At 38.1% G+C, this 13824-nt stretch overlaps 1 protein-coding gene across 7 annotated transcripts in view; it reads left to right on the top strand.

Annotated features, from left to right (window-relative positions):
• INPP4B (inositol polyphosphate-4-phosphatase type II B) overlaps positions 1-13824 on the top strand; it is a gene marked incomplete at both ends in the record, with an annotated part of 291862 nt that overhangs the window by 222809 nt on the left and 55229 nt on the right. For all 7 annotated transcript variants that reach the window (XM_081999525.1, XM_081999527.1, XM_081999529.1 and 4 more), the window contains one exon: positions 5924-6068. In XM_081999525.1, coding sequence (XP_081855651.1) covers positions 5924-6068 — 145 coding nt within the window. The remainder of the gene's footprint in view (positions 1-5923; positions 6069-13824) is intronic.

The raw sequence follows: 13824 nt of genomic DNA, 5'->3' as shown, positions 1-13824 counted from the left end.
AATCAGCATAAACAAATACAAGCCCTAAGTGTCCGTGTCACATGTTATTGGGAGTAGGGGGGAAAGGAGTGCAAAACCATGAAACGGTATTTTTCAGATGCGTTGTGTATTTTGAAACTAACTTGAAAGAATTTTCCTAAGTACAATGTGCTTCTGTGTGACTGCTTGCTTGTGCATGTAACAGTGAGGATGATGAGTATCTTCTTGCCCAGACAAGAAAATAGTCTTTACTTGAGTTCTTTTTGCTAGTTAGGCAGATTTAAGGAGACTAGAACAGCATATGCTGTTATGAGTGCAAATTGTTTCCCCCCCTCCCTGGCTGAATATAAATAGTTTAAATACACATGAATTAACCTTCAGCAAAACAGAGCTGTTTTCCCTTAGAGGGAGTTCTTAGAGGATGTCTGAGATTGCATAGAAGAATTAAACATGGCTTTTAGATTTTAACATTCGTAGCATATCTTTCGAAGATTTGTATTATTTATATGGATGATAGATTGTAAATTAATTATTTTGGTGGATGTGTTCATGATAGATCTGCTTCTTTGTTACGTACACCCTGAACTTAAGCTATTTTTATTCAGTTCAGGCTCATACTTTCAGTCCATCACTGTATTCTCATAAATTTAAAGGATGCCAGCATATTAATCTCTACTGTAAATAATTAATAACTTGATTGAGCTACAATACTTACACCTAAACTGTAATTTTTATCCATATCACAAATAAGGGAAGAAGACTATATTTCTTCTAGAGAAAAGACAATTATCTCCAACTCCATGCATTAGGTAGTCATGAGTTTTAAACAATAAATAAATAAATAACTCATTCTTTTATTTGTTTTCTGGTTTTAGAGCCTTGAATCCACTTTTTCATGTTTTCTCAACAACCTGAGGGGTAGAATGGAGCTTCTTTCATTGAAATGAAAGCCAAAATATTTGTTTCCAGCTGTTGAAACATTCAGAAAAATAAATATCCCAGTAGATTTGATAAAAGGGATAAATTTTGCATTGGAAAAGTAGCATTTTTGTGCAAGCTGTATTTTAATTTAGTACTTCTGTGTCTGCAGAGAAGCTAGCTTTACTGTATTTCATTATTGATTTTTTTAAAAAAATTATTTCTGCCAGTTGCTTGGTCCTCATCTATTAAAACATATAAGCACAGTAGTTAAAAGCATGTCTATTTTTTCTGCTGAATTAGTAAGATTACCTGCTTGATTAAAATTAAGTGTATGTTTAAGTATTTTCTGAGTAAACTGAGTCAGAGTCACTGTCAAACTTGAGAGTATAGATCAGACAAATCTGGTTTTTTCTAAAATTGAAAGACTAGGCTTCTGTTATTTTTCAGTTCTTTCTGTCAATGGAGGTAATGCAAGTTTTAATGATCAAATTGTCATTAGCATGATGAAAAGAGAAAGAATTAATGCATATAAAATTTGAAAAAAAGCTTAATCTACTCTGAAAGTCAGCTATAAAGGGAATAAACTTTGAGAAACATTGCTTTGTATGCACAGTACTATATCTTCCTTTGTTGTGTGTGTCCCCCACTATCATCAAGCACTAAAGTTGCATTTTACAGTTGGAATTTCAATTTTAGTTTTGCCTGAAATCTAAATCAGTGATGTCCAACAACTCTTTAAGCTGACCCTGTTCCATCCACTTCCAATGACTGTGTTACCTTACAACCATCACGAAAGTGAGTCAAGGCAGTGTTTAAAAACTGGGTGAGATCCACCCACTTCCTTGGCATCCAAACTTATCTTTAAGGAATAATTCTGTATTTCTTAACTGTGCAGGGTGCCCTTTCACTGAGTAACCAAAACCCTCCTTCTCAATAGCAACACTGTGTTGCACCTCTCTTCTTTGATACCAAATACAAATATTCATCCCAGAGTAGCAGGCAGCAGTATGGTTTGAGCTATTTATATTGGTGCACTACACACAGGCAGTAGTAAAGCATTACTCTTGAAGGAAAAATGTTTAACTTGAGAGTTTTAGATTGCCTCTGGGTAGATACTCTATTCTCTTCTTGCCAGCTGCTTCTGCTATCCTAGAACCTCCCTGCACGAGGGAACAAAGCATGTTGTCATGCATAATGCAAGAAAAGGTGGGCACATTGCCACTTGGAGCTGTTTCTGCTCTACGTTTCTGACTGACTACTTAATGTGGTTGGAGCTACAAAGAACAGATAAAATGGCCGTTCCAATAAGTTATGTACAAATACTAACCTGATACTCAGACACAGGTCTGAAATACTAACCTATGTGCAATATACTGCATTCCAAAGCACTGTCACATCACCAGAGTGTGTTAATCATGCACGTTAGTTAAGACATTTGCTTTATCTATGAGCATACCTCAGAACGACCTTAAGGTAATACATGCCTATCAACCCACATGAAGGAGACGGAGTATCTTCAGAGCAATGGAGGGTGCAGTTGCCATGTTATGTTTGGCACAAGTAAAGCACACAACTGTAGTGGTGTAAATGGAAAGACAAGAGATGACTGAGATGCTCTGCAGTGAATTAGCCTGAGAATCTTTTAAAAACAAAAAGACAGCCTCTGGCACTTCACTGGCTGACAGTGCTTAGAAGGAAGACATTCAGTCAGGTACAATGACAGGAAAATAGTTTCCGCTTCTGCTCTCTGAAATGAGGGAGTTGAATTGCCTTTTAGAGATACTGTCAGAGCAGATGGAAATTAATTACTGTTTTTTAATTGGGTGGATGAAAGAGAATTATTTTACAGATTCATTTTTAAATGTCCTAAGAAAAGTGCCCAGCTTTCTGTGATGCCAAAGCATAGCTTTTCATGGAGATCGTTATGAGCATGCATGCCTGCCTGCCAGTGCCACAGCAGAGGTGGCAAGCGAAGTGCAACTATGGCCATTTCTAACTAGCAACACCTAGCTACATGTGCCAGGACTCCTTACGTCTCAAACGGATTCTGAAATTTGGAAGAAGTAGATGATGTCAATGTGTTGTTGCCTTGTCCCAACAGGGTCAAGCCCTGTTAGAGATTTCCACCTTCCCTGTCATTGGCTTGAGTTTTGAGCTTAAATAAGCAGTAAAGAGAGGGAGCCAGAGACCTTGGTTCTCTTGTTCTTTCACACCGCAGTAGTAAACTTAGCATCCAGTTAACTCCACAGCAACTGGTGGGAAAACTGGTATCAGGGGAGAAGCATCCTACTTAGGAATCTAGGGTCTTAGTAATTCAGTGTGTCAAGAAATAAGACTTATTTTCTTCTGATCTCTCTCTTCACTCAGAGGACTTCTAAGGATGCTTACTTAAGAGGCTGTGCGTGTGTTTTGTCCTTTAACCTGGCACATGCTGCAAAATGATAACTTGTGAGGTAGTTCTTAGGCAAATTGAAAACAGGTGAGTAGGTAAAAGGTGGGTGGAAAGTGTCCTAGGCTACAAGAAACTGTTATGGGAATAGTAAGGGATGATGAAGAATGTGAAATGGATGGATTTCTTCTCATGGTGAATAATAGGGAGTCACTTGATTTTCATTGATTAGAAACTGCATTTTTACTCGAGAGTTGTTCTTACCAAACTGCAGAATTTCAGCAGCCCTCTTGGAAAAGTGTGGCCATGTGCAGACAGAATAACATCACAATGAACAATGGAGACATCTACTTATTCTGTCTGCCTATGACAATAGCTTCTAATCCCAGGAACGCCCGATGTGGAGAAAGAGATCTGTGGGACAGGCCCTTGCTCCCTCTGACTCGCCCATATGCAAAAAAGCCAGATATATGATAATAAGAGCGAGCTTTCTGTCAACAGATGTTTGTGAATTTTGCTCCTAAACCCTCGGGGAATGTTTGTGTGAATATTGTATAGACATCATCTCAATGCTGGGTTAATAGTTGGTTTGAAAAGAGAAAAGTGTTCTTTCCAAAATGAAACAAGGGCTCATATTTGTGTTGCTTGTGCAGTAACTCCAGATGCTCATTAAGAGCTTAACACTCTTTGTGTTGGGATTAATCTCCCCCAGCAGAGGGAGGAAAAGAAAATTAGGTTGCTGCAGCCGTGCTGAGCAACTTGAGTTCATATACCTCAGTAACTTCAGTGACTGGAAAGCCTGAAGTTCCCTGCTACTCTCTGGTAAAACTTGCAGCTATTTGAGGCCAGAATTTTTACTATTTGCAGTATTTCATTGCTCTTCATGGAAGCCTTCTCCCAAAAATAATACTTGCAGGTGGTGGAAATCAATCATTTCACCCATATTCTAAATGCTTTTCAGGAATGCTTGAGGTTGGGATGAAACTTTTGAAGGAATCTGTACCTGTCCTCTGTCTTTGGCTTGAAATTGTATCCATGCATGTGAAAATCAGAGAATCGTGTGTTTAATGGTTTGTTTCATGCGTACCGGTGCAGATATTTCCTTGTTGCATTGTAAAGGCAGCACTTCAAAAAAGTAATTTGTGGATTAAATGCAGTTCTTCATGAGAGTGACCAGCTTCTTGCCTCTCATAAATCAATAATACTTTTTTCACAGAGTGGTTAAGGCATGGGTTTATCTAGGGATAGGATCAAACCATAGTTTCTACATCCACCTACAACACTAGATGCTCACTTGTCCTTAAGGCAGCCCTACAAGATCTTTCCAGGAACCAGGTTTGGGGAGGTAGAGCAGAGGATCTATGTTGCTCTACAGATTAGGCAGTGTCACGGTTTAACCCCAGCCAGTAACCAAGACCCACGCAGACGCTTGCTCACTCCCCCCCGGTGGGATGGGAGAGAAAATGGGAAAAGTGAAAGTGAGAAAACTCATGGGTTGGGATAAAGACAGTTTAACAGGTAAAGCAAAAGCCACGCACGCAAGCAAAGCAAACCAAGGAATTCCTTCACCACTCCCCATGGGCAGGCAGGTGTTCAGCCATCCCCAGGAGAGCAGGGCTCCATCACACATAACGGTTACTTGGGAAGACAAACACCATAACTCTGAACATCCCCCCATGCTACCTTCTTCCCCCAGCTTTCTATGCTGAGCATGACATCATATGGTATGAGATATCCCTTTGGTCAGTTGGGGTCAGCTGTCCCGGCTGTGTCCCCTCCCAACTTCTTGTGCACCCCCAGCCTGCTCGCTGGTGGGGTGAGAAGCAGAGGAGGCCCTGACTCTGAGTAAGCACTTCTCAGCAGGTACTGAGACAGCCCTGTGTAATCAACACTGTTTTCAGCACAAATCCAAAACACAGCCCCATACCGGCTACTGTGTAGAAGAATAACTCTATTCCAGCAAAAACACAAGCAAGTACATGCTTCTGGCTGCAGGCCCAGGTCATGGCCCTCAGGGCAGGTTGTCCGCTTATCACAGAGTGTGACCTCAAGTGGAGGGAGCAAGGAAAGATCAGATCCCTCTAGTCGTGGTAATGGCCTGAGTGTGGCATGTAATTAAAAATAAATCTTAGATTAATGTTTGCCTTAGTAGTAGTTCTAACTTTGCCTTCAGCCAACTTCCAAGTGTTACCGTTTATACGGAGCTACGGTATTTCTCTGGATTTTCAGTTTTCTATAAGCTTTGAGTTTCTATAAGATTTGAGTTGGCAAGACTTTGAATGTCTACGCTCTTACTGTATTATTTCAAATAGACAAACTGTTCCGTTCCTTGTGACTGGACCCAAAACTTTGCTTGCATTTTCATGTAGATTTTAAAGCATCGGTATTTTCCAGTGTCTAAAAAACCCACACATTTTCAGTTTAGTCATTTATACTGCAAGAAACAACGCCATGAAAAAAGGCTTAAGTTGGTAGCAGGCTGAAGAACAAGAAAAATTGTAATATGCTGACATGTAATATTTCTAGTAATATTTCTAGTCCCTGTCTCCACTTCAAGGTGTTAATAAGAAGTATTGTCTCTTTTTTTTTTTTTTTTTCTTCACTAATGTGCAGTGATAATTATGCTCTTTTCAGGACAGGGTGTGGGCCAATGTGGGAAAGAGTTTAAACTGCGTTATTGCCATGGTGGACAGACTGCTTGAAAAAGACAACATCAGCAACGTTAAAGAGGGTGAAAATGACCCTTCAGCAGCAGATTGTAAGGTGTTGCATACAGGTGGTAAGCAACATTTTTTTTTTAAATCATTGACTAGAGTAAACAAAAATGGAAAAAGACGCAGAAAAATGATACAGGGAAGAGTCAGTATCTTTGGTGAGAGTGCTGATAGCAAGGTTTTGTGCAGTTGTAGCCTTGAATGATGGAAAGCTATTTATCAAATTATCGTTCCATTGTGTGCTCAAACTGCTTGCTGTGCTCAATTTTTTGTGTTACAATGAAAACCTTTTGAAACCATAATGTTTTCCTCTGAAGGCTGATGTAGTTTAATTTATTTTAGATTTTACTTGAATATACCATTTTGAGGGAAAAAAAAATTGGAGTGTGTCTTACCCCATAGGAAACTTAAAAGGAAAGGTGAGCATTCTGCACCAGTGTCATTCTCCTGTAAACTCTTCCACTTCTTTGAAGTGATATACTGAATTTTGTTTTCTGATCTGTTAAAATACATTTTTTTCCCTGAATACAGTCGTCAGTCTATGTCAGTACTGAAGACTAAGTAGAGTGATTCCATGAGATGATGCGAAGAATACTTTGTCCACAGCAGGTCCTTGTCACCAAATCTCATCTTCTTCTGTGGCTATGTTCCTTGTTCCTCATTGCTTTCTCTAAGTGCAGATTAGATCTGCTTCATAAGTCTAAGAAGACTTTCTGATGTGCAAGTGTGTTGCAACAAAAGAAACAGCTTCTTAGTGATAATAGTAGTAGTCCAAAGATAAGGAAATCGGAACCAACCCTTGTGCCACTCTTCAGTTTAAACAAACAAACCCCACAGAACAACAAAAACCCCACAACCACTTTATTTTATGGAGCTTTGTGTAATTTTCGCTTTTTTTTTAACTGTGTATTTTATCCTGTATTTTCCTTTACGTGTTCTTCCCCCTCTCCAGATTTTAATGACATAATTTTATATCAAGGGTTTTAAAGTTATTAGAACTTATTTGTAATTTCTTTCTTGCATAACAAGAATTAAAACTATTTTTTCATCTGTATATCATTTGTGTAGTACTGCTGAGTTTCACGCAACAGATTTTGGTTGTAGTATTGATTTTTAATGCAGCTGCAACATCAGGATTTTTACCAGTATGAGAGATTTGTGCTGGCATCCTGGAATTCTTGTTTGCAGTGCTGGATGTGTTGGACTTAGTTTTGTACGAATAGTCCAGAGACCAGAGTATTTCTTATCTGTTTGCTTCTCTGAGTTTCTATCTCAGATATATATCTATCTTTATCTGGATGGCTACTATCCCTATAATGTTAGACAGATGACGCACCTTTGTTCTCTAGTGAAGGCTTGCAGGTGCAAAGTATCAACACAATTAGCTTTATACATTTTTCAGACCTTCTTCTGATAAGAAGGTACAATATTCAACAGGTGTAGTTGTCAGCTTGAAAGAATCTTTAGCCAAGGATACTGATTTTGATTAAATGAACAAAACAGTATTTGTTCTTGTACCTAACTCCCTCCTCTTCCCCCTGCTGCTAACAAGCTTTTCTGCTTTTGTTAGCAGAGATCCAGTATGTCTATTAGAAACGTTTTGCACATAAAGTAGAAGTACACTTTCACCCAAACTTCCCCCAAGTTACTACAGTGCATTTGTGTCTGTATACATAGACATGCATGTACCTTTTTTTATCTGTATTCCATAGTTATGCAACAAAACTTCCATTTTCTTTCCCCCCTTCTCAGTCTGAAAAAAGTCATGATTTAGGATAATTCTTTTTGGATGCTTTCTGACATGCACAGCAACATGAATGTTTACAGATTTTACTTCATTCTCTTCAAGCCCCTGAACATGTCCTCTGTTAGTCTGTATAAGCCATGAAATTTATTTAGCCAGTCCATTTGAGTCATTCATTGTAGTTATAAAAAAGTATGCTCTTAGCTTTGATTTAGGCTCACATCCTACACAGGCACGTGAAATATTGGTTAGAGCTTTTAGCTCACAAAGCCAAAGAAAGCTTAAAAGATACTTCTTTTTAAGTCCTATGATAAGCAGTCATCAAATAGAATGAAAGGTACCTGTTGCTAAGCAATAGTAATAGTAAGCAATTATAAGTAACCGTACTTATAATGGTTAGAAAATTATAGATGTGTTTCATTCAGCTGAGGACTTGTCTCCTGGAGCTGACAGGCCAAGGACACAGAAAATATCAAGAAGTTACGGCACTGGACTAAATTCTTCTCTTTTTCCCTCATTTCAGGACCTTCCCTATTTCTCTTGAATCGGTACAAGTGCCCTTCTGCGAGAGCAGAGTCAGTGCTTCTGTTGTGTTGTGCCAAGTGTTCTGCAACACCCCATTACATGGAAACTGCAGGAGACTTGTGGGGCACATCGCTTTGTTTTCATGTTCTACTTTTCCAGGAAGACATCATTTCCTAATGATGTTTTCATGAGAGCCTTTGACACCTTATAGGGCTTTCAAGGTCATGTAGAAATGGAGATGTTTTAAAACGGCTTTGTTTATAGGTCTAACTTAAAAGATGGCGCTTTCTGAAGAACCATCCAGGTGTGTGCCAAAGTTGGTTGCCTGATGGTTTTCAAAACCATTGCCTTTGGGGCCAGAATTTTTCATGCTTGACTTCTCGATGAGAGTGTGGTTTTATATGCTCGTTTTTCTCTGCATCTCGCTCTCTGAAGTTTGACATGAAGCACCTAGACAGAGGTTGAGTTTCTGTGTTAAGGATTGTAAATTCTGCCTTAATTCTGCTCCATTTTGTATTTCAAGCCTGGTTGTACATGTTCCTAACTTTTTCCTAGATATGAAATCATCCTGTGTTTACACCCATAGATAGATCTGTAAAATTACAGGATTTTATGCTACATGCAATTCACAAACATTACATATACGAAAAGCTTGCTGTATGTTGCAATTACATTATACATAAAATACAGTATAATACATATTTCATTAACACTGCAAATGTATGGGCACAGATAGATCTTTGAGTCTGAAACTGCTTCAGTGCTGGAGTATATCCTAAGAAAAGTTGTGCTGCTGTATGTAAGAAAAATGGGGAATAACCAGTGTTTTGACCAAAACATTGAAAAGTATGCTTAAAGTACAGGATGAAATGTTTGCTTATATCAGGGAACCTGACTGGTTTAATGCAAAATTTTTTTCTCTAGCGTATAACACGTGCTCATTTAGATGGTAGAAAATGGCATGACAATAATTCGATGGTTTTGAGCAATAGCATATTCCTATAACTATAGATGTCATAACATATATTCAGAGCTTCCTAAGATAGGTTTATGTTTGCAGTCTCAGTGTTGACATTGTGTGATCTTATTCTTTTTTTCCCAGCATGCTTATATTTATTGTATGGAACTTTTGGAATCAGAAATATCAGTGTCATTTTCTTCTTGTACTTACCTTTCAACACGAGTTATACCTTCCTTAGCTGAACTTTTCATGCAGTCTGACCTTTGAGTGTATTCTTAAGACTGAATTTGAGTTACCAGTTACCAAGGTAACATGCTATGGTTTCATCAGTTGCAGGATTATGATTTCTCTGCAGGATAAATCAGGAAGAGTAGATGAATTTTAAAGATAGAGGTGGGGGGTTTTTTTATTCTTTTAACTCTAGGCCAGTTTGCCTTGGAGAACTACTTAACAACATTAAACTCTTTTTATTTTTGCCTTTTCATTTTTCCATGGGAGTCAGAATGTGAAACCTGTCCTGCAGCATTAGAGGTGCCAGTGAAATGCAGTAGTTTGATCTTATGCTTACACAGCCCCTGACAGATCTCCATGTTTAGTTGTGCTGCTAAAACAGGGTGTTGTTTCCATCTGCTCCTTATACCACACCATCAGAACTGTCACCCCGCCATTCCTCCACCGGCTGTGTGAGCGCTGCCTAATTTACTGTAGACAAAATCCACCACATTTGCTCAAACAATTTAAGTTGGCAGTGTGATTGCACCTGGATTTTGCCTGAAGGAATTACAGAATCATAAACTGTGTTGCTTGGCAGATGAATTGGCCAATGGTAACCTTCAGCATAGGTAGCAAAGGGCACCTGGGGAATGGTGCCATATTTCCTAGCTGGAATGAAGGAAACCATCTGCTCATAGCTACATTGCTACAGGCATATGTGGGTTAATTTTTCTTGAATAATCTGATACCTGATGGGGACTGTATAGATTAAATCTTTCTGTCTTTCAGTGCTCTAGGGATGGGCACTGCATCCTTTCAGTTCATCCTCCCAATGCAGTGCTGGTAGAAATGTGAAATAAAACTGTGTTCCAGTTTTGTTTCCATCTTCAGAAGAAGAGCTTTTACTGTAAGTTATCATTTAGTCACGAAGATGAAAAATTCTCGCTTGGTCTCTGTTTGCTTGAGTAGCAGACATTATTTCTTTTGAGGAAACAAAAACACTTCTGAAAAACTTTCTCTTCCCGTTTCCCTACATTTTTTCATTCCCGTTCTCTTAAGCTTGTCTTTGCATCAACTCTATTTCTGCGCTACTTTTTTCTTTTCTCTCTCACATTTGTATCATCCTTCTCTTTTTGACAGGGTCCTTAACTGGGCAATATGTAGCCCAGCATGTAAGACAACCCCTTCAGCAATATTTTCTCTAAGTAGTTCAGCTATTGACAGAAGCTTTAAAATGTCTAAGGGAAAGGAAGACTATTTAACTGAATCAACAAACTATTTTTTAACCAAATATTTGATTACACAGCACTTCTAGAGCAAGGTTTATACATTACTCCTATGTTTTGAGTGTATTAGATTTGCCTTAGTTTTAAGTCTCTTATTGCCATCGCTGCCTTTTTCTGTTTTCATCATGACTAAAGCTGCTGAGACACTTGTGTATGTGTGATTAGATGGTTTCCATTTTCACTATTAATCCTTATGACAGCATAGAAAATCTCAGATGGTTACAATGGAATAATAAGAATTCAAAATTGTACTTCTAGACCCCAAAACCATGCAAAGTAGACTGCTATTGTATTAACTGCAGAAATACCAGGAAGACTTATGCAGGTTTTTGGTGTTCCTGTGAGAAATGCTGCAGAATTATGAGCATAAAACATCATCCTTTCTCAAAGAGCTTAGCCCTCATACCAGAGTTAAACTGAGCTCCAAGCGCTGCGTGGCAAGATGAAGTAGCTGACCTTTTTGTGGGGCAAAGATGAATACATGAACTCTACTAAAGTCAGTTTTTAAACCTCCCTTAAAAAAAAAAGTTCAGAAGAATGTTCCTATCCTAGGTGAGTAAATTCAGACTTTGTGGGTTAATTATTTCATGGTGTTTACACTCGCTGTTTTTGAGGTGTTTACTACTGCTCAGGTTTGGTTGGTTTGTTTTGCTTGCCTTTTTTGTTAAGATGTTAGAGTTTGTCTAACTTTTAATTTGTGATGTCAGGACAACAATGCATTTACATTGTTTGGCCTCTATTATTTGAATCCTATCATAGATTATTTGTACATTCAGGTAATAAGGGAATAAGCGATTAGCTACAATAAAAAGTTGTCATGTGTAGCTGCTGTTACCTACGTTTCTAGAGCTCTCTGTTCCTTTAAGAGTATGACATTATGCTTTCTTACGCTTTTAATTCCTTGTTTAGTTTTTAACTTCATACCATTTAAATTTTGAAGTGACTTGAAGCCATCAAAGATTTTCACTGATTTTTAGGTGGTGCAGACAGCAGTGACGGAATTGGCTTTTTTCTCTGTTGCCAGGGCAAAAGGAGATAGGAGTGCTATTGCAAAGCCTTAGGGCTTTTCCTTTTTGATTACTAGCACATTTTAATAAGCACTTCAATGGGCCTGATTTTGAAAGGAGCAGGAGCTTGCTTTTCTGCCAAACTTTATCAAATTTAACATGCAGTTTGACATATTGCAACTTGAATATTAGCATGTGGAAATTACTAGCTGGGTGCTAAGCAGGTCATTTGCCTGTGCAGGCGTGTTGATTAAGAGAACATGGGACTGAAGGGCATTTTCCAGCAACCAAAGGGCAAATCCTGTCATAAACTGAACTTCCACAACTCTCTGTTAGCAATGGAAGCGGAGTATTTACTCAGTGCTTGTGCTGCACAAACACTTTTGTTTTAATCTTAACCCAAACTGCATAGTGGTGATACTTCTTTTAATTTCATCCTTCCATATTCCATTTTAATGGGTTTGGCTTTTACACCTTTAATTGCCTTTCCAACAGCTGACTAACACAATTTTTGAGTTGAGTTCCCTTGCTTCATCAGTAGGCTTTGACTCTTTTGTTTGGATGCTAAATATTTCAAAAAGGACAGGGTGCCCTTGTCATTTTAGCAACCTGACAGTCATTCTGTAGTCTACTTGTTGCTTCTGTTCTTGCTTCTAATGTCTTTTTTGAGATGTTTACTCATTGAGTTAATTCTTAAGTCTTTCAAAGGACTTTGTACTGTGTTGAGGATGCAAATCTTGCAATTTTAACTTAAAAGAAATGTGACGCCTGAAGTGTCAACATGTGTGTGAAGTCCTTGAATGTGTTAAACACAAAAGCAATAATTTATACTATTCCCTTCCCTAAGTCATTCTGCAAAGCTATCATCAGTCTCCGTAGGAGTAGAGGTCCTGAGCCATGGTTGGCCCCCTGTATCTTCTTTACAGCAAGAACTGATTCTGAGACAACTGCCACTTTTCTCATGAAGGAGGAGTTGTAGGGCATTTTGCACCATTTTCCAAACTCTTTTAGACCTCTTAAGGAGTAGCTTGTAACCAAGGAGTAGCCTCACATGTCAACAATGTTGTGGCAAATTATATCAGGATAATCTAACCCTGAATTTAGACCAGGATTTTAAAGCTTCCTTTGCAAATAATATCTCTTTATGAATTGTATTCATAGTTCATATTTATCCCTGCATCCAAGACAATTCTATTTTCCAAATTCTCCCGAATTCACTTGATACAATGTTTTTTTTCTGTTTCATTAACTTCAGTTTCACAGTGCTTCTCAGTTTGAAGGAGCAACTTAAAAGCTGCAGTATTTGCTCAAGTAAGTGCATCTGATGGATATTTGGAGCTTTGTGCATTGTTAATAAATGACCCTGATTTATATTCTTGCTGGAGTATTTGCAACAGGATATCCTGCATAACAAGTGACATGGCGATTTTGCCAGACCAAAGATTGAGCAGCTATATAGATTTTTTTCTAGACTTGTCATTTCTGAGACCTCAGTCTGTGATACTCCTTTTATTTTGATCTTAACACACTAAACTTCCTTTAAAATAAAAGGATAAACATGAGCCTATATTAGTCCCTTCATAAATACTCTGTTTTCAAGAAACAATGCAATCCCTCTTTGAGATTTGCTAACTGGCTCCACCTTCTGGGGATTGGACATCCTTACTAATTGTGAACAAGAATTTCCAGTGTGAGCAAGGAGTAGATGATTTTTGTGGATAACTTAATCGCATGAGGGTGTAGTTTTATCTTCTTTCCTTTTGGCAAGTACAATGCTATTTCTATTCTATAATAAAGTAACTTATCCTTCCTTGGTCATTAGGGTAAGGTTTCCTACAAACTTACAATTCTTATTGTTTTCCACAAAGCAAAATACATATATAAGTAAAGCTCTGTATTCTTTGGGACCTTAAATACTCCGTAGGATTTATTTTTAATATATTTAGCATGAGTGTCCTTTAATGAAACAATGGCCTTGAGTATTTCATATCTTTGAATTCCTTCTTAATGCAATTATTTACTGACAAAAATTACTTATTTTAGTGAGTATTCCAAAAATGTAGTCTCCCCCAAAAAATCCTTGTG

This window comes from Phaethon aethereus, assembly GCF_964289735.1.
Source record: "Phaethon aethereus genome assembly, chromosome: 4".
NCBI classification, from domain to species: domain Eukaryota; kingdom Metazoa; phylum Chordata; class Aves; order Phaethontiformes; family Phaethontidae; genus Phaethon; species Phaethon aethereus.
The sequence above is the reverse complement of the archived record's forward strand: the minus strand, read 5'-3'. Positions and strand labels throughout refer to the sequence as shown.